Source organism: Vigna unguiculata, chromosome 4 (genome assembly GCF_004118075.2).
Source record: "Vigna unguiculata cultivar IT97K-499-35 chromosome 4, ASM411807v1, whole genome shotgun sequence".
NCBI classification, from domain to species: Eukaryota; Viridiplantae; Streptophyta; class Magnoliopsida; order Fabales; family Fabaceae; genus Vigna; species Vigna unguiculata.
This window is the reverse complement of record NC_040282.1, coordinates 2,393,245-2,412,081: the sequence shown is the minus strand read 5'-3', so window position 1 is coordinate 2,412,081 and position 18,837 is coordinate 2,393,245. Positions and strand designations below refer to the sequence as shown.

At 30.6% G+C, this 18,837-nt stretch overlaps 1 protein-coding gene across 1 annotated transcript; it reads right to left on the bottom strand.

Annotated features, from left to right (window-relative positions):
* Positions 1 to 15,818: 15,818 nt before the first annotated feature.
* LOC114182702 (WUSCHEL-related homeobox 1-like) lies at positions 15,819 to 18,627 on the bottom strand. Its single transcript, XM_028069628.1, has 4 exons — positions 17,890 to 18,627; positions 17,504 to 17,800; positions 17,256 to 17,332; positions 15,819 to 16,477 (listed from the first exon to the last, which is right to left on the bottom strand). Exons 1-4 carry the CDS (start codon positions 18,083 to 18,085, stop codon positions 16,007 to 16,009), a joined length of 1,041 nt encoding a protein of 346 aa, XP_027925429.1. The 5' UTR covers positions 18,086 to 18,627; the 3' UTR covers positions 15,819 to 16,006.
* Between the last annotated feature and the right edge of the window lie 210 nt (positions 18,628 to 18,837).

Genomic DNA, 18,837 nt, shown 5'->3' with positions numbered 1-18,837 from the left:
AATTCACCATCTTTATCTGTCTTTAAGCAAGTAATACATACATTAGCTTCCTTTTCAACATAAACTTTGAAACTTTTAAAATGGAGAATGTCTTTGACTTTTCATGTGAGAAGTAAATCCAAGTTTTACGAGATTGAGGTGGGTTTGATAAGCCCACATAATTTTGTATGAACAAGTTGAAACTTGTTCGATGCTCTCCATGCACTTTTTTAGGATAGATTTTCGATGTTGCTTTCCTTCTAAGTAATGTGTGCATAGATCCTTCGGAGTTGCAATTGAGGGTAACTCATTAACCATCTATTTCGAGAAGAGTGTCTTCAGGACATTATAATGTAGATGACCAAATCAGTAGTGCCACAAATGAGATTCATTCTCTGACTCCACCTGAAAACATGTAGGATTTTTTGGCGTCATAGTAGCTGCCATAGAGAACATCTTATTTCCAATCATTTTGTAACATTCCTAAGGAATATTACTTTTAAAATACTATAAGCGAATTAAAAGAAAATAAAATAAGACGCAATAATATTGATAATACCTCATTTATAATCACATGTTCCCAAAATACGGGGAAATAAAAATCGCAACGTTGCATACAATATAAATGTCATAATCCAAATTTATTACAACTATAAAAGCTAAAATAGCTAATGTCCAAAAACATGAAAAATATCATAAAACTCAAAGTCTTCAAATGCCCATATAATCCTGCTCTCCAAACTCAAGCGTCTCCTGGCTCACCTGTCAAATCATCTACTCCCGGATAATAAATTATTCGATCATCGCCACACACAAACAAATAGGGTGAGCTATGCATATATAAATATAAAATAAATATGACACCCATCCCAAGAAGTAAATTTACTGATATGTGTTAAATGCAAATTATCCACCCCTGATCTCATATTCCTTCATGAGTCATATGCATGAAACTAGGTCTTGGGACTTTACTGTGCTCCCACGAAACTATCCCTTTCGTGGTCCAACCCTACGAGCCAATCCTGCTCATAGTCCAACCCCACAGACTCCTCATCTGTAGTAAAACATCCAAGCCTTCCTAGCTTGGACCCTGGCACGCACGCAATCACCATACTATGGACTCCTCGCCCAATAGCAGCCAACGGGAATAAAACTATTCCTTGCCCATCGTGCGTCTGACGCATGTAATCACCATACTAAGGACTCCTCGCCCAATAGTAGCCGACGGGAACTAACCAGTTCCATGCCCATCATGCGTCCCACCACCAAACACATCCCAGACCCCTATTGGACTTAGTCCGTCAAGCCCAAGCATAAAAGTGAGTAAACTTAGTCCTTCAAGTCCACTAATCCATGCATAAACAATTCCACAACAACCAAAATCGCCTGGCACCACCTAGACTCCGCTAGGCGGAAACTGGAAGTCAACCGCCCGAAGGCCACACCCTTGCCGCCAGGCGCCAACGGCCAAACAGGAGCCACGCTACTCCGTCATTGCCTGGCGGACACAACGCTGCGGTCAGGCGCCTCCTGCAGACAGTGGCCATTGCCACTGATTTAGACCCTACCGCCTGGCGGCTCACCCCGCGCCGCCAGGTGCCATACCAGTAGCGCAATGCTACTGGTTTTTTGGCACTATTCACGTGTCTTAAGAGGTTCCAAACTTGAAATTCGTCTTTCGCACATCAATCATAGTAATTAAGGCATAGCACCACAACTAAACACAACAATTACAATTAGTTCATGCCCAAATTAAATATTAACATGTCCTAACATGCTTTACTTTATTCACTAATGAAACAATTCAAGAGATGGTCCATATGGTACCCTCCCCTTGCAACAACACAATTAAACAGTGTACAATACTCTATCAAACTCCAGTTACACACCCAAATCCTGCCAAATCAATTTAAGCATACACACATACTCTTCATCCATACTTGCATTAAACTTGCCCCATATCCACAACATACCCCGAGCCTCATACACATACAATTTAATTTTCATATAATTCAGGTCACTAAGTTTACAACCATGAGTGCACCAATACTGAAGTAATGAGACCATCACTGCAGTAACCATTAGTTATGAATTATCTAATCCATCCAACTCACACACATAATTTTCATAATTATCACCAAATGACATACACCCTAAAACATAGTTTATTGCACACCACAACACTTTCTACAGGTTCCCCAATTAAACCACTCCCATAAAGGGAATCCACACAAAACAAAATTTTCTTCTGAGCTGATGGGTCGCCTGGCGGCAGCCTTACTGCCGCCAGGCGGTGCGTGAAAAACTAGGTTCTACCCAGGTTCCTCCTGCACCCAGCATAACTTCTCCAACCACCCAATACCATCTTTACCTTAATACTGACACAATTTCTCATGCACATCACATCCAAGGGTTCATAACATATTCATATTAACATCAATCACACGCAATCAATGCACCTCTCATAACATTAGCTATGTCATTCATCCCCGATCCCAACATAAACCCTACAATCCCAAATTCATACAATCTTGTTCCACTTTGGCAATTACAAATAACAATTCACAGTACCAAAGATTTTCATATCAGAATAATCACTTCCCAGCATCCCCACATCACGAAAACATCAACATTCGCGAGAACTGTGCAAGCCAATTTCCGTCGCCTGGCAGGCAACACTTAGCCGCCAGGCGGTTTCTGGAAATTTCCAGAAATCCGACAGAACTCAACGCAAACACTAAAATGTACATTCCAATCAGGGATGGCAACGGGGCGGGCGGGGACGGGTTTCACTATCACATACCCATCCTCGCATAAAAAATTCATCCTCATCCCCATACCCATACCCAAACCCAACGGGTATCAAACTTTTGTCCCATCCCCATCCCCACCGGGTAACGGGTATAATCTCGTACTCATACCCGTACCCGTGTTCTAACTATTTCAATATTAATTTTTATAAAAGAAAAAAAATAATGGTAAAGAAAACATAATATTATCAAATATTCAATATTAGGAGGATGATTGTTTCTTCCATATCAAATACTTTGAAATAAATTATAATTGTCTACATTTTATATTAGAATACCGAATAAAATTTCATGAGAACCAAAATATTTATTAAATTTGCAAACTACAACATTGATGAAACTTAGTTGATAAAATTAAAAAATATTTCAAAAAAATATAAAAGGAAAACAAATATTCAAATTAAAATATATTTTAAATGTTTGTTTACTTCAATTTTTTAAATTCTAATGAATCTCTTTTTTATACACTAATAAAAGTTATAATACATCACTTGATCAAAATGACACAAAGAACAAATAATAAACATAATAATAAAATTTTGACATAGATTTTGTATCTTTTGAACTTCAATATATGTTGGATAGTGACAAATAAATATTCATAGCAAATACATTAAATTTTTATATTGTAGTAAATAAAATTTATTTATACAATTAAAGTGAAAAAATTACAGTATATTAATAATGAGTTATAAAATAACAAATAATTAGATAGAATATATCGAAATATTATTCTACATGATGAAATAAACAATAAATATTAAAAAACTAACAAATGTGTGTTTTAGAAATAATCTGAGAGACTATTGAAAGAAATTGCACAAAAAAAATTAAATGTATAATTAATGTGAGGTGAAACAAACATATAGTTAGAATTTAGTATGATATTTAGAATTCTTTTTGAAAAAAAAGTATATTAGTCTTATCTATATATCAATGATTTTGGAGAATTTTTTTCTTAACCTCATTTTCCTTATTCATTTTCTCTTTAAATATTATATTTTTATTATTAGAGATATTAAATTTATTTTATTTATTATATTAATTTTTTAATATAAATAAAGTATTTATTTTACATGAAAAACACAATCTAATTTTAATGTTCTCCCTTCTTTAGAGTTTAATATGATATTTAGATTTTTTTTCAAGTCTTATTTATAGATCTAATGATTTTGAAGATTTTTTTTTTCAAATATTTTTCCTTGCTCCTTTATTTATTTTTTTGTTTGGAATTTCTAAACTCATTATGTCCAAAATATTTTATTTGATGAGAAACCTTTTTCCAAGGTTCACTTTCACTCTTTCAATACTCTCTATATTACTTTCTACTTGTAGGGCAGAAAGTTACAATATAACTTGCAATAGTACAAGAAACTACACTAGAAGGCTCTTTATCAGAGGGAAAAGTATAAGCCTTAGGACAAGCTTTCTTGAAGATTCTAGAATATTCATTGGGCTCACATGTCTTTGAGTTTGCACATGGGCTCTTGCACGCCACCACAGTCTTATTGTCCGGTGAGTGCACTTGCAGGCCCGCGGGGCACAGGACGCTGAGGTCATTTTTACAGCCCACATAGTGACACTTAAAATCATGTGGGCCTGTGTATGGGGTTATGGTGATGGGGACGTTGTAACCGTCCACGAAGCTTTTGTAACATCCCTGGCTACCCCTCCTCAGGCCCTAGAGGCTGTCAGGTTACTACAGCCCAATGCACCCCAACCCCTCACCCTTCTCCGTCCATTCATACTGGGTGGGTTGTTGCCAGTGGGAATCGAACCCCCAACTTGACCTTTAACACCTCTGGCTCACCAGCAGATGCTACCAGCTGTGGTAACATCCCTGGCTACCCCTCCTCAGGCCCCAGAGGCTGTCAGGTTACTACAGCCCAATGCACCCCAACCCCCCACTGGCAACAACCCACCCAGTATGAATGGACGGAGAAGGGTGAGGGGTTGGGGTGCATTGGGTTGTAGTAACCTGACAGCCTCTGGGGCCTGAGGAGGGGTAGCCAGGGATGTTACAGCTTACGTTGTAGAGATTGTGATTGTGATCGTCATAAGCGAGTCTGGCAATGGTGGCCGGCATGGCACCGCCAAGCCCGTTGCAGTAGAGTTTGTCGCCGCAGTCTCCGGTGACACATTTGCCTTCGCCCTGCGGCGTTAAAGGTGCAGTCTGTGCGAGCCCAGAAAAGGCCCGACCAGACTCCAACTTTGGGAGTTGGATGTACTGCTCCTGTTTAAGAGAGAGGAATAAGCCACCATGGGCCACAACGGGCTTTCCTGGGCTGGATTGAATCCCGGGCCAGATCGGATAGGAACATTGGTTGGAGAGTTTTATACTCGCTGAAGCCCAAGGTTTAGGCACTGTCAAAAGCAGAGTACAAGAAATTAAGTTAGTGTGTGAGAAAAAATAGTGAGAATTGAAATATTTTTTTTGAGTTTATAATGAAAAATATTAGAGAAAAAATACCTGAAATTTCGAGGAAGAGAAAAAGGGTGAAGAAGAGAGTAAAGATGGATCTCAACATGATGAAGATTGTTTTGTGTTTGCTGAGTAATATTTTTGCTTTGGGAATATGTATATATATAAAAAAAAAAAACAAAACTGATGAGACTCCCCGGAATGTAAGAATAAAACATTAATTCCACACGTCATTTTAATAAATGTAAATTAATAGTTTAAATTAAAATATTAATATGTTAGATTATTAAAAGTTTGTTTTTTTCTTTAACAGGTGTGATAGTAAACAGTTTGACTTTTAAAAATCATCAATGCACAAAAGTCCATTGTTGTTGAATGAGTATATTTTCTATCAAGCAGCATACTGTTTCTAATTTAATCTTAACTAGGCATTTTATTTAATAAATAAATAAATGTTCTTTTTTATATTACAACTACTTTTGGACCTCTCCGGATGCATATTTTCTTTTATGTTTTTTTTTCTGTATTAATTTATTAAATTAAAAAATATTTGAATTATATTTATAACATTATTAATAAATTATTTGTATAATTTATTTTAATATTATTATTATTTTTTTTATTAATTTTTTCAATTGATATGTATATAATATAAGAAATATAAATTTTTTGGGACATAAATTGTAAATTGTTTTTATTATTATGATTAGGTCTATTCTCCTACCTTTTTGGAGTCAGTTTGTCTTCTACCATATTTGCTTTTACAAATAATGTTTTGGCTCGAATAGTAGCACAATCTTTCTACTTGGTATCTTGAATGATGTGTGTCATGATTTCTGGAATGACATCTACTTGTGTTTCAGTTGTTCTTTGTAGTCAGTCTTAGGTGGTGCTAGTTTCTCAATCAGAAGTTTTGAGATAAACTCATTAAGCAAAATTATATTATTTGCTTTTATATCTTCAAGAAATTTGGATATTTGTTGATTTGTTTCCTATGACAAACCTTTGTCACACGACATATTCGGCAATATATTTGAGAATTAAAGAATTTCAAACGTCTTTTGCTTCCGTGTATGAACAATACACATTGAACATGTTTAGATAATGCACTAATTAAAGTGTGTTGGCATACGTCGTTCGCATGAATATAGTTTTCAACTTATTTTGAATGAATATTGGAGTTAGGTTTTGAGTATGTGATAGCCGTAACAACTTCATACATGTCTAATAGGGTAGACACACGTTCTTGACACGTCTGAGAATAGTTTTTTTAAAGACCATATAAGTTCTGGAAACATTGTTGTAAGAGCTAAAGAAAAACACAAATAACAACATTTCCTAAGACGTGTAGATTTATTGTCATTAAGGACTTATTTGTGGTGTATTGCACAAGTTACCTAAGATACAAAAGGAACTTCCTGAATTTTTCGAGGATCTCAGAAACTAACAAAAAACTCTTAAAAAGAGCAAATTAATAACCCAAAATTTATGACAATAGAAGAAAAGGAAAGAAGTCGAGAATGAAAGGAGCAATGTGCGTTGTGTTATTTTTATCGGTGAGGAGTATCTATTTATAAGGTGTGGAGTTATGGCCATTAATTACACGAGGCCTCTAATCGTGGAAAAAAATCTCAAGATACATGGAACTGGAGCTTGAAGGAAGATGTTCTGAAACTTGTGGCTAAAGATCTCCAACAAATCAACACAATTTGCAACGATAAAACAACATTCCATCGAGAAAGGCTTATGTGACAACCTTTTAGAATACCCTATAATATAACAAATTATATATATATATATATATATATATATATATATAAGACTATTTTTTATTATTAAAGATGTTAAATTTATTTTATTTATTATGTTAAAATTTTGAATATAAATAAAGTTTTTATGTTTTATGAAAAACACATGCATTTTAAGTTCTCTTTTGTGTTTGTTTTTGAAAATGAATTTGAAGAGGATTTGAGGAGAAAGAGATGAAACTGAAGTAATTTGGATTTATGAAAAAAAGTTGAAAAACAAAGGTATTTTAGATAAAAAGTTTATGAAAATGGGTTAGCGATGAGATATATTTGATAGATTAAAAAATATTTTAATTGAGGGAAAAAAGAGATGAAAGTGGAATAATTTGAATTTTGGAAAAGATGTTGAGAAAAATGAAAGTACTTGAGATAAAAATTTATGAAATGAATTAGATACTAGATATATTTGATAAATTAAAAATTATTTTAATTGATAAAAACCAAATATTATCATTTTATTATCAGTTATAAAAGTAATTTAAAATAAAATGTAATTAATATAAATTAAATTATAATAAAATGTAAATTATTATTTAAAATAAAAATTGGAATCAATGAAATTGTATTAAATTAAAACAACCCTTAGTAAAATATAAATTAAAATAAATTATTGTTATTAAATATAATATAATAAATTATATTATGATTTTTAAGGACTTTTTCTCACATTTCCCTGCAAATCTTTTCTTTTATGGAAAAAAAAAAAAGCAACTCTTTTCTTCATTTGTCATGTTTGATCGTAATAAATCTGTGAGGCGAAACAAAAATACAGTTAGAATTTAATATGATATTTAGAATTCTTTTTAAAAAAATTTATATAAGTCTTATCTATATATCAACGATTTTGGAGAATTTTTTTCTTAACCTCATTTTCCTTATTCCTTTTCTTTTTAAATATTATATTTTTGTTATTATAGACATTAAATTTATTTTATTTATTACATTAATTTTTTTAATATAAATAAAGTATTTATTTTATATGAAAAACACACAATTTAATTTTAATGTTCTCCCTTCTCTAGAGTTTAATATGATATTTAGATTTTTTTTTCAAGTCTTATTTATAGATCCAATGATTTTGAAGATTTTTTTTTCGAATATTTTTCCTTGCTCCTTTTATTTATTTTTAGTTTAGAATTTCTAAGGTTCACTTTTACTCTTTCGATACTCTCTCTATATTACTTTTTACTTGTAGGGCAGAAAGTTATAATATAACTTGCATCAGCACAAGGAACAACACTAGAAGGCTCTTTATCAGAGGGAGAAGTATAAGCCTTAGGACAAGCTTTCTTGAAGATTCTAGAATATTCATTGGGCCCACATGTCTTTGAGTTTTCACATGGGCTCTTGCATGCCACCACAGTCTTATTGTCCGGTGAGTGCACTTGCAGGCCCGCGGGACACAGGGCGCTGAGGTCTTTTTTACAACCCACATAGTGACACTTATAATCATCTGGGCCTGTGTATGGGGTTATGGTGATGGGGACGTTGTAACCGTCCACAAAGCTTACGTTGTAGAGATCGTGATCGTCATAAGCGAGTCTAGCAATGGTGGCCGGCATGGCACCGCCAAGCCCGTTGCAGTAGAGTTTGCCGCCGCAGTCTCCGGTGACACATTTGCCTTCGCCGCGGCGTTAAAGGTGCAGCCTGTGCGAGCCCAGAAAAGGCCCGACCAGACTTGGGAGAGTGTGATGAACAACTCCTGTTTAGGAACAAGGAATAAACCACCGCGGGACACAACGGGCTTTCCTGGGCTGGATTGAATCCCGGGCCAGACCGGGTAGGAACATTGGTTGGAGAGTGTTAAACCCGCTGAAGCCCAAGGTTTAGGCACTATAAAAGCAGAGTAAAAGAGAGTAAGTCAGTGTGTGAGAAAATTAGTGAGAATTGAAATAATTATTTTGAGTTTATAATGAAAAATATTAGAGAAAAAATACCTGAAATTTCGAAGAAGAGAAAAAGGGTGAAGAAGAGAGTAAAGATGGATCTCAACATGATGAAGATTGTTTTGTGTTTGCTGAGTAATATTTTTGCTTTGGGAATATGTATATATATATAAAAAAACAAAACTGATGAAACTCTCGGGAATGAAAGAATAAACATTCATTCCGCAAGTCATTTTAATAAATGTGTATTAGTTGTTTAAAAGTTTAAATTAAAATATTAATTTGTTAGATTATATATTAAATGTTTGTTTTTTTCTTTTAACAGGTGTGATAGTAAAAAGTTTGACTTTGATAAATCATCAATGCACAAAAGTCAATTGCTGTTTAATGAGTATATTTTCTATCATGCAGCATACTATTTTTAATTTAACTTTAACTAGGCATTTTATTTAATAAATAAATAAATGTTCTTTTTTATCTTACAACTAGTTTTGGATCTCTCCGTATGCATATTTTCTTTTATGTTTTTTTTTATTAATTTATTAAATTCAAAAAATATTTGAATTATATTTATAACATTATTAATAAATTATTTGTATAATTTATTTTAATAATAATCATATTATTACTTTTTATTAAATTTTTCAATTGATATGTATATAATATAAGAAATAGTTTTAAAAGAGTTTATATAGGAATCATAGGTATAATAATTATACAATTAATATAAAATATGTATATATATTAATTGTATGATTTTATACATCATAGGAATGATTAATGTAAAATTTTGTATGTCTTATAGTTAGTTATACATTAATGTATATAATTTATATATTAATATATACATTAAAGATATATAATGATATACTTGTATGTTAATAATAGGAATATTGAATATATATTAATTATAAAATTAGTTACATATTAAAAACTTGTCATATATATAATTAATATATAAAAAATTTAATTAAAATAATTAACTGTACATTTAATAAATGTAAATTTTATTGTCAATTAGTCATAGGTATAATTTTATAAAATTTAATTGTACATTTAAGAAAGATAATTAACAGTTTGATTAAAAAGTTAATTATAAATGTTATTTATAAATAAAATAGGAATGATAGTTAATGTTTTCGAAATTTTTGATTACTTTCTATATTTCAGTATTTTATTCAATAAATTTGTATGTGTGTTGTTTATTTATATGATAATATTATATTAATATTTTTTATAGGTATACGTTATATGTACGAATAAGAGACACATATGATGAATATTGAAAAATGTAAAATAATTTTTAAAAATATAGTAAATATATAATTGTTATTATATAAATCTAAATTAAAACTATATATTTTAAAGTTGTTAATATAAAAAATATAAATTATTGTCATTATTAAAGTATTATTAAAAGAAAATTCTAATGACCAATTTTACTAACCAGAAATATGTTAGAAATCAATTTCCTAATTAAAGGCCAACTTAGAGACTAATTATTTTGATAGTCAAAATCTAATAGCTAATGTTAATGACCAGTTTAGAAACCAACTATTTTAGTAGTCAAAACCTTGGTAGCTAAGGTTAGTTATCAATTTAGAAACCAATTCATAATGGAAACTATTTTAATTATGAGTTTAAAGACCAATTATAATTTTTTGTAACCATTTTAGTTGCCAATAACTTATAGTTGTTAAATTGATACCTAAATTGATCAGTATCTAGTGACTAAATATTTTTTGTCACTAGAATTAGTCATTCTTCAAATATTTTCTTGTAGTGTATTACAACTTTATAATTTAGATACTTTATTGATAAGGATCAATCAAATATCCCAAGGTATCAAACACATACGTATCAAATACAAATACATGTCAAACACAAATATGTGACCCAAGTTGAAGTATCAATACATCATAGGTTACATGATAATTTGTTGTACTTTTTCATTACATTATATTTGTTAGTTAGTTTTGTACACGTGATTTAATAATACATGTAATTTGTTCTACCATTTATAAATATTATTTAAAAACACCATTTTGAATATTAAAAATGGTCAAAATAGTTATTTTAAAAGATGCATGTGACACCGATAAAGACCAAATTGAGTCATTTTGACACGTGGCACAATTGTGAAGTGATACGTGCAAAATATAAACAAAAAATCAAAAAAATCAAAATCAAAAAATTTAAAAAAATTAAAAAAAAGCATAAATTGACACTTGGGGTTGATTTTAACACCGTCTAGTCAAAATTAACAACAAGGACCAAATTGAATCATTTTTAAGAAAATTGGGACCAAATTGTGACAACCAAACTAATATTACTTTACAAATAGAGGGACCAAAAGAGTAATTTAACCTATAAATAAATTATGATATTCTTTAAAATTACAATGCACCTTAATAGAAAACACAATTTCTATATAATTGCATTCTTTATGTTTGATATTTTTGTTTTGAAAAATATTATCACAATCTGAATAATTGAACTTAAATTCAATTCAAATCCGGTACAAAGTATCTAAAAATTGAATTGAAGAAACATATGATTTATATTATGTAAAACAAAAATAATTTTAATTTGTAAATCAAATAATTGAATTGTATTATTCTATTTTAAATCATATTTTGTAAATTAAAGTTTAAATGTTTATAATTTGGTTTATTTAAATTTAAAATTAAATATTGAGTTGTAAGACGAAGAAAATTATATAATAAAATAAATTAATATAGAGGGTAATAAAAATTAGAAAAAAGATCTGAAAGAAAATTATATAATAAAATAAATTAATATAGAGATAATAAAATTAGAAAAAAAATCTGAGAGAAAGGTTGTGAATTTAATTTTTCTTTTATAAAATTTAAAATAGTAACTGCACTTTACTGAATGTTTACATTTAAATATAAAATATTTGGTTTGAAAAATCTTATCACAATCTAAATAGTTGATATTAAATTTAAATCCGGTTTAAACCATCTAAAAATTGAATTGAAATAACATGTTATTTACATTGTGTAAAACAAAACTAATTTGAATTTTATCGATTTAAAATCAAATAATTCAATTGTATTACTATATTTTAAATCCATCTTTTGTAAATTAAAGTTTAAATTTCATAATTTGGTTTATTTAAGTTTAAAATTTAACATTGAATTATAAGAGGAAAAAAAATTGTACAATAACAAGAAAACTTATTATAAAGGGTGTGGTTAATGAAAAAAATTTAGGTAGATGATTGTGAGTTCAAATTCCCACTATATAAATTAATACAGAAAGTAAACGTTATATTTATTAAGAGTCAAATGAGTGTTTTCATTTATTGCTATTTAATGTTTAAAGAAAGAAACAGAAAAAATATTTAAATATAATACTTTCTCATTCCAAAGTTGTAATTATTTTTCAAAATTTGTAAGATTTTTAATTGTCCTCTTGGTTGCATTTGCTAAAATATTAAATTTTACAACCTTACAAACGTTTAAATATGAATTTTTAATCTTAATATATATATATATATATATATATATATATATATATATTATATATATATATATATATATTTAAATTGCACGTTAAGTGTATGACAGCTATAATTTTAAAACAGTAATAAAGTACTCGGTAAAGTTTATTTATTAGTATTAACCTTTAGGAAAAAGAATATAAACATAAATATAATATATAGTTCGATAGGATGTAATTACATCATGTAAGAAAAAACAAAATAAATTAACCAGAGTGAATAAAATGTCTCGAATATAGAAATTTCTTTTAGTTAAAATTTAAAAAAAACATTAAATTACATGTAATCATAAATTTTCAGTTTATAAATGTCATCATCCATGTGTAATAATTATAAAAACTAGGGAGTTTGTTTACTTTGTATGAAAATTATTATTATTATTATTATTATATTTATGAAATTAAATATAAATATTTTTTATAATTTATTGCAAATAACTTTTGTTTATTTTATAGATAATTTTACAATTAAAAAATAATTAAGTTTAAAAATACAGCCAAATTAAAAAAAAATTTAAATTGATAAAATAATTATTTTAATTTAAAAAATTATTTAAATAATAAATTTAGAAAATAAATGTGGATAAAAAATACCTTAATATATAAATATAAATAAGAGAAATGATCAGCTTGTCTACGACCTATCCCAATCACCTTCTGAAAGTACAAAACAATTAGATGGAGAGAAATACACATTATATCCAGAATTACAAATTTTCTCATCAGAAACAAGACTCATAACAAGACCAGATATGTAGTAAACATCAAAACAAACAAAAATGGTGTGACAATGATACCAATACCAGACAATGGAACAGAATCACTGTTAGCAGTTACAATTGACATAAATGAGTTAGGTACAAAACAAAAGAAGACAAATGACATGACATACAATTAGTAACACCCAAATCAATGATCTATTTGTCAAAAGATATATTTAGTAATGATGTACCTTGAGATTGCAAGGCTATATTGGCCTATGGCTGAGAAACAAGAAATTTTTGAAACTAATCATTAACAACATCATCAACAAAAGACAGAGTACTACAATTCAAAATTCAATCATGTAAACTTTCAAAATTGTATAGTAAGACCATAAGAAATTGAACAAAATGTTGTAATTCCCTAAGAGTTACATACAGTGAAAAATACTCAATTTTGAAGGTTCGTTTTGATCCCATAGAATTGTCATGACAAAATAAAAGTATTGAATGATTATATGATTTTGCTTGAGTGCCAGATATATGTCTAAAATTGATATTGGTTGACTAAATTAAACTTTGTATACAATCAAAATGTAATCAACAGTAAGAAATTAAATACTTACTCTATGTCTAATAAAATTAGACTATTTTTATCTAATTGCTACCTTCCAAGAGATATAAATATACTTTTTTATTCTTTTATCCATTAAAACTTTTTTTTAAAGTCCAGTCTTAGAAAATTTGTCTGTTGAATGACTTAGAATAGTATTATATAAAAAAAACTCATGCATTTTGTGTAATAATGCTCAACCTACGTGTCTCCAAAAACTTACAAGCTTCATATTATTTCTGAGGGGTGCTTGCTATATATATTGAAAGGAAATTGCGTTTTTAAATACTTTTTGCCAATTTTCTTACCAAAGAATCACACAACTATTTGATTTCAAAAAAGTATATTTTCAATAATATTTTTCCAGTGAAACAAAATTCAACATTCTTAGAAATTGTAATCTTCAGAATTCAGTGAATCATAAATTTCTTTTTCTCATGTTCGTTTCTCTAGCATAGTTTTAGTTTGTCAGTACTGAAAATGAGTTAGACATAATAATTTTCTTTTTCTGCAAAAGGATGCACGATTCAAGTTTCAAGTTGTATTCTTCTCATGAGCCTTGGTGGCAAGTAAAAAAGTGAAAAACTTTTTGCCCTAAGTTTCCAAAAGTAGAACTTGATTCTCTTGCCGATTGTTTTGCTTTGTTCTGTTCACTTACCTTTAAAAGCTATCAGTTCCTGCTACACTGCACTCCTTATGTATGAATAATATCTATATATATATATATATATATATATATATATATATATATATATATATATGGAATTGATGAGTGAGAAAGGACGGAACTTGTACGAATTATTAAGAAGAGGAAGCCATCATCAATGAGGTCATTTTCACAAATCTTGAATTGCATGCTCCTTATTCACTTCAAAAACACCCGTGATTAAATTAGATAACTATTGATATATATATATATATATATATATATATATATATATATATATATATATATTCTTTTGGAAATTTAACGATAAAACAATTTGATAAGATATACAAGGTTTAATTAGTCGGATGATACCCACTTTCATTTAGATGTGTCAGTTTGGTACTCGGTTTTAAAAATGTGTCAATCTAGTCCCAACTTTTGAAGAAGTGTCTCAATCAAGTCACTGGTAACGGTATTAATATTTTTTTGCTAAAAAGACTTAATTAAAGCATATTTTCAAAAGTTGGGATTCAATTGACATTTTTTTAAAAGTAGATACGAAACTAATATATCTAAACGAAGGTGGGTATCATCCGACTAATTAAACCCATATATAAAGATGCAAATGTTAAATTATAAATCAATTTTATAGTTTTAAAATTCAGTTCTTATAACGTATTTCATAAATGTAATATGATGTAAAATATATGTAGAAATTATATTTCTTTGCTGTTTTACCATCCATTGGTCTCCTTCAACATTACCTTTATGAGTTTATATTATCATACATTTTGTTTCGTTATGTTATAAACTGTACTTAGACAAACATCATGTGTTCTTTTTTAATCACAGTTACAGACCTAATAATACCTTTCACTTGTGTAATGATATATTGTGGTCCCAAACCTGGTAATTTTTGTTGAGGAGTCTTTGTTATACTGCAACCTTTGACCATGTTCAATTAGTTTTGCTTTCATTTTTTCTACTTTCACTGGTATATATAAATACACAATAATTTGAAAACACGTTTAAAATGATTCTTTTTTTTTTGTCATAGAACCTGTCTATAGAAACAATAAAACAGATCTTTTTCAAACAAAAACTGTAAAACTTGTTTGCGTATATATATATTGTTTAAATTTTTAACAAGTTTATGAAAATTGCAGTTGGAAAAGGGGTTTGATATTGAACACCCATTATCAAATGCAAATAACTTTTAAATTGAAAACAAGAATTTCACTTTCATTCATTGATGTGATTTCTTCATTTGTCGTAAACTTCACTTAAAGTTTACTTACTCCACCAGAATTAAATTAATGCAACAAAAGAACAAAAATCATAATTGTTCCAACACGCAAGTCTGTCACATCTTATTCCCATTCTCATGTCTTAAAATCAAATACTAAGTTTTGATTCAACCAACATAGTCCAAATGCAGTTTAAGGTAAAATACATTACCTTCATTCAAAGTCAGTGTCATATTACAGCACCAATTCCTCGAAACATAACATCATCTAGCAACTATAACAATAAAAGCAGTGCCATTTTTCAACAAAACAACAACACGAAAACACATTCCCATCATTTTACAAACATAGGATGTGTCTCTGATATCACTCCTTCATAGGAAGGAACTCAAAAAACTGGCTTGGGGTGAAGTTATTGCAATTCATTGGTGAAGCTGATATCTCTGTCTCTTTATCCCTCATGCTGTCACTGCTAGCATCATCACCACCACCACCACTCCTTAATGGGAAAAACTGAAGGGTTTGAGACTCCACACAGTTATCATCTTCACTGGTACTACTGCTACTGCTTAAGTATATAACACTGTTTTCCCTCTGGGGTGAAATGAAAAAGCTGAGATCATGTGTCTTAATGAGGTTAGGCTCCATTTTTGTTCTTGTTACTGTGGTTGTTGTAATAGCTGAAGAGGGTGCAGTTGGAGAAGGACAAGGTAACTGCATCACATGCCACGTGGCATTCCTCTCCAAAAGGTTTCTTCCTTCATCGAATTGGAGCCATCCAACTGTTCTACTCTCTTCACCCACTGCTTTTGCAGTCCTCTGCGTTGAAACAGATTCCTGTGGATTTGAATTGCAGCCATGCAAACCCATCAAATTGAAAACCAGTGTCAAATATGAAAACCAGAAAACAAAAAGGAGAAAAAGGTATTGGGTAGCACATATTTTAATTCAGCACTCCAAGTTCCTAGAAAAATAAATATATATGTACACAATCTATATATCTATACAATAGACACAGAAACAACCAATAAAAGTTTTAGATAATGTTAAAGTGAATTGTGCACGGTTTTTGATATGAACTTTATCATAAACAATTATTGTGATTCAAATTTGTATTCATTCAATTGAAGGGTGCATGCATGGTCTAAAAGAGAAGTCAAATAAAAGTAGGGCTAAGGTTGTCTTTTCCGTCACAAAAGTTGCTCAGTCGTATAGAATATTATATCGGGATGCCCTTGAAACTTCTGACCTAAATGACATGAATGAGCACAAGACCCAAAAGCAAAGCTAAATTGCATAACAGCAGAGCCGACAGAAGGGAAGGAATTCAGCTTTTAGGCCCTTTTCATTTCCCAACAAACGAAGCTTTTGTTGGGTCCTTTCCCTATACCTATGCAGATCTTTCCATAATATACATATTTCCAACATCAACGTAATCATATCCTAATAATCACCACTTAATGGATATGCTTATCAACTTTTCACCATTAAGCAAATCCCAAGTTAAAAACACACACAAACAAAAAGGCTAAGGTAAGGTAGATACTATAAATTAGTCCATGAACAAGACAAATCTTTATATATATGTATATAGCAGAATGGAATATTATTAGACCTCTGCAACAGTACTGCAGTTTGTTGAGGGTGTCCAATTCTTGATCTGTTTAACTTCAAACACTGCCCTACCTGCAGCTGTGGACAAAGGGAAAAACAAAACAACACAACTTGACATGAGCAACAATCAGAACAAGAAAAACAATGTATACATGTGATACCGATCTGTAACAAACAAATCTGCATAATTATGACTGAATGATTATGGATTAATTAAGAATTTGATGAGGGTGTGTCATGTTATGTTACCTGAATCTTTCTTCTCAGGAGTTCCAGCCTCTGATTCCATTTGGCGGCGACGTTTTTGCCTTTCCCTGGCTTTGTGATTCTGAAACCAATAGAACACATTCTTGCCTTCGATGTTACCAAACTTTCTAAGCTGTGAAGTGATGTGTTGGATTTGCTCAGCAGATGGTGTTCTTGTTCCTCTTCTGTACAACTCTTCAAGGGCTCTTAGTTGCTCTCGCGTTGGATTCCACCTTGAGCTCACCACAACAGGTGCTGCACCATTGAACTGTTCTCTCTTGTTTTGTTCTGCCACTGAGGCTAACAGAAAAAAAAAAGGCATTAGAAAAAGGAAAAACAACAAATGCATGTTAACAACAACTAGGGAAAGAGAAAAGTTATGTAAATACCAAGATGGTGATAATCATAGTGTGAAGGGAAATCATTGGCATGAGGGTGAGTCAAGCTAAGAGTGGTTGTTGGTGGTGGTGTGAAAGAAGAAGAAGAAGTTATTGGCCTTGGCATGAGGGGTCTGAGTTTCCTTCCACTGAAAGAATGATCAACCATACTGAACTCACCACCTTCATTGTCACCAACCATCCACATTGTGGTAGAGCGAATGAGGGGAAAAAGGGTAGGGTTTTTGGTGTGTGGTCACAAGGGTGATGGTAGAAAAAGGTTATAAATAGCACAGAATGAAGCTACTAGGTAGAATAGCTTTATGAGGTTATATACATACAAGATTAGAAGTAATGAAAGAGAATATATGCTAAAACAATGAAAGGGGTGTGTTATATCTGCATAAAGTGGGAGGGCTTTAAATAGATTTATTTATCTGTCTCCATCAGCCCTTGTCACTTGGCAATGGGAATTGAAATGATGGAGAATGGTGTTGAAGTTGAAAAAAGCAAAAAGAAAAGAAAATGAAGTAAGAACGAAAGAGTGTAGAGGTAGCATGCAATGCAATGTGGTGATGAAGAGAAGAGAAGAGAGGAAAATGGTAAGTCGTGGATAGTTGAAATGAAAAGTAGAGAAAGTTGATGCATATGGTATATATGGATGGTAATAAAGCAGAAAACGTTGTTGTTGGAAAATGAGTTGGTTGATATAGAGAGATTGGTGTAGTGTTGGTGTAACATGGGACAAAAGTGAAGGTGTCTAGGGAGAGAAAATTGTGAAATGAGAAGAAAAAGTAGAAAGAAGAAGAGAAGAAAACGTGGAATTCTGGTATATTTTGGGGAGTAGAGAATGAAAAAGGACGTAACGATGATGAGGGTTATGAAGGGCTTGACCCTTTTTTTCTACTCTTCTGCTTCATTTATTGGTCTCTTCATGTCTCGTGCCTTTCACCCTAATTC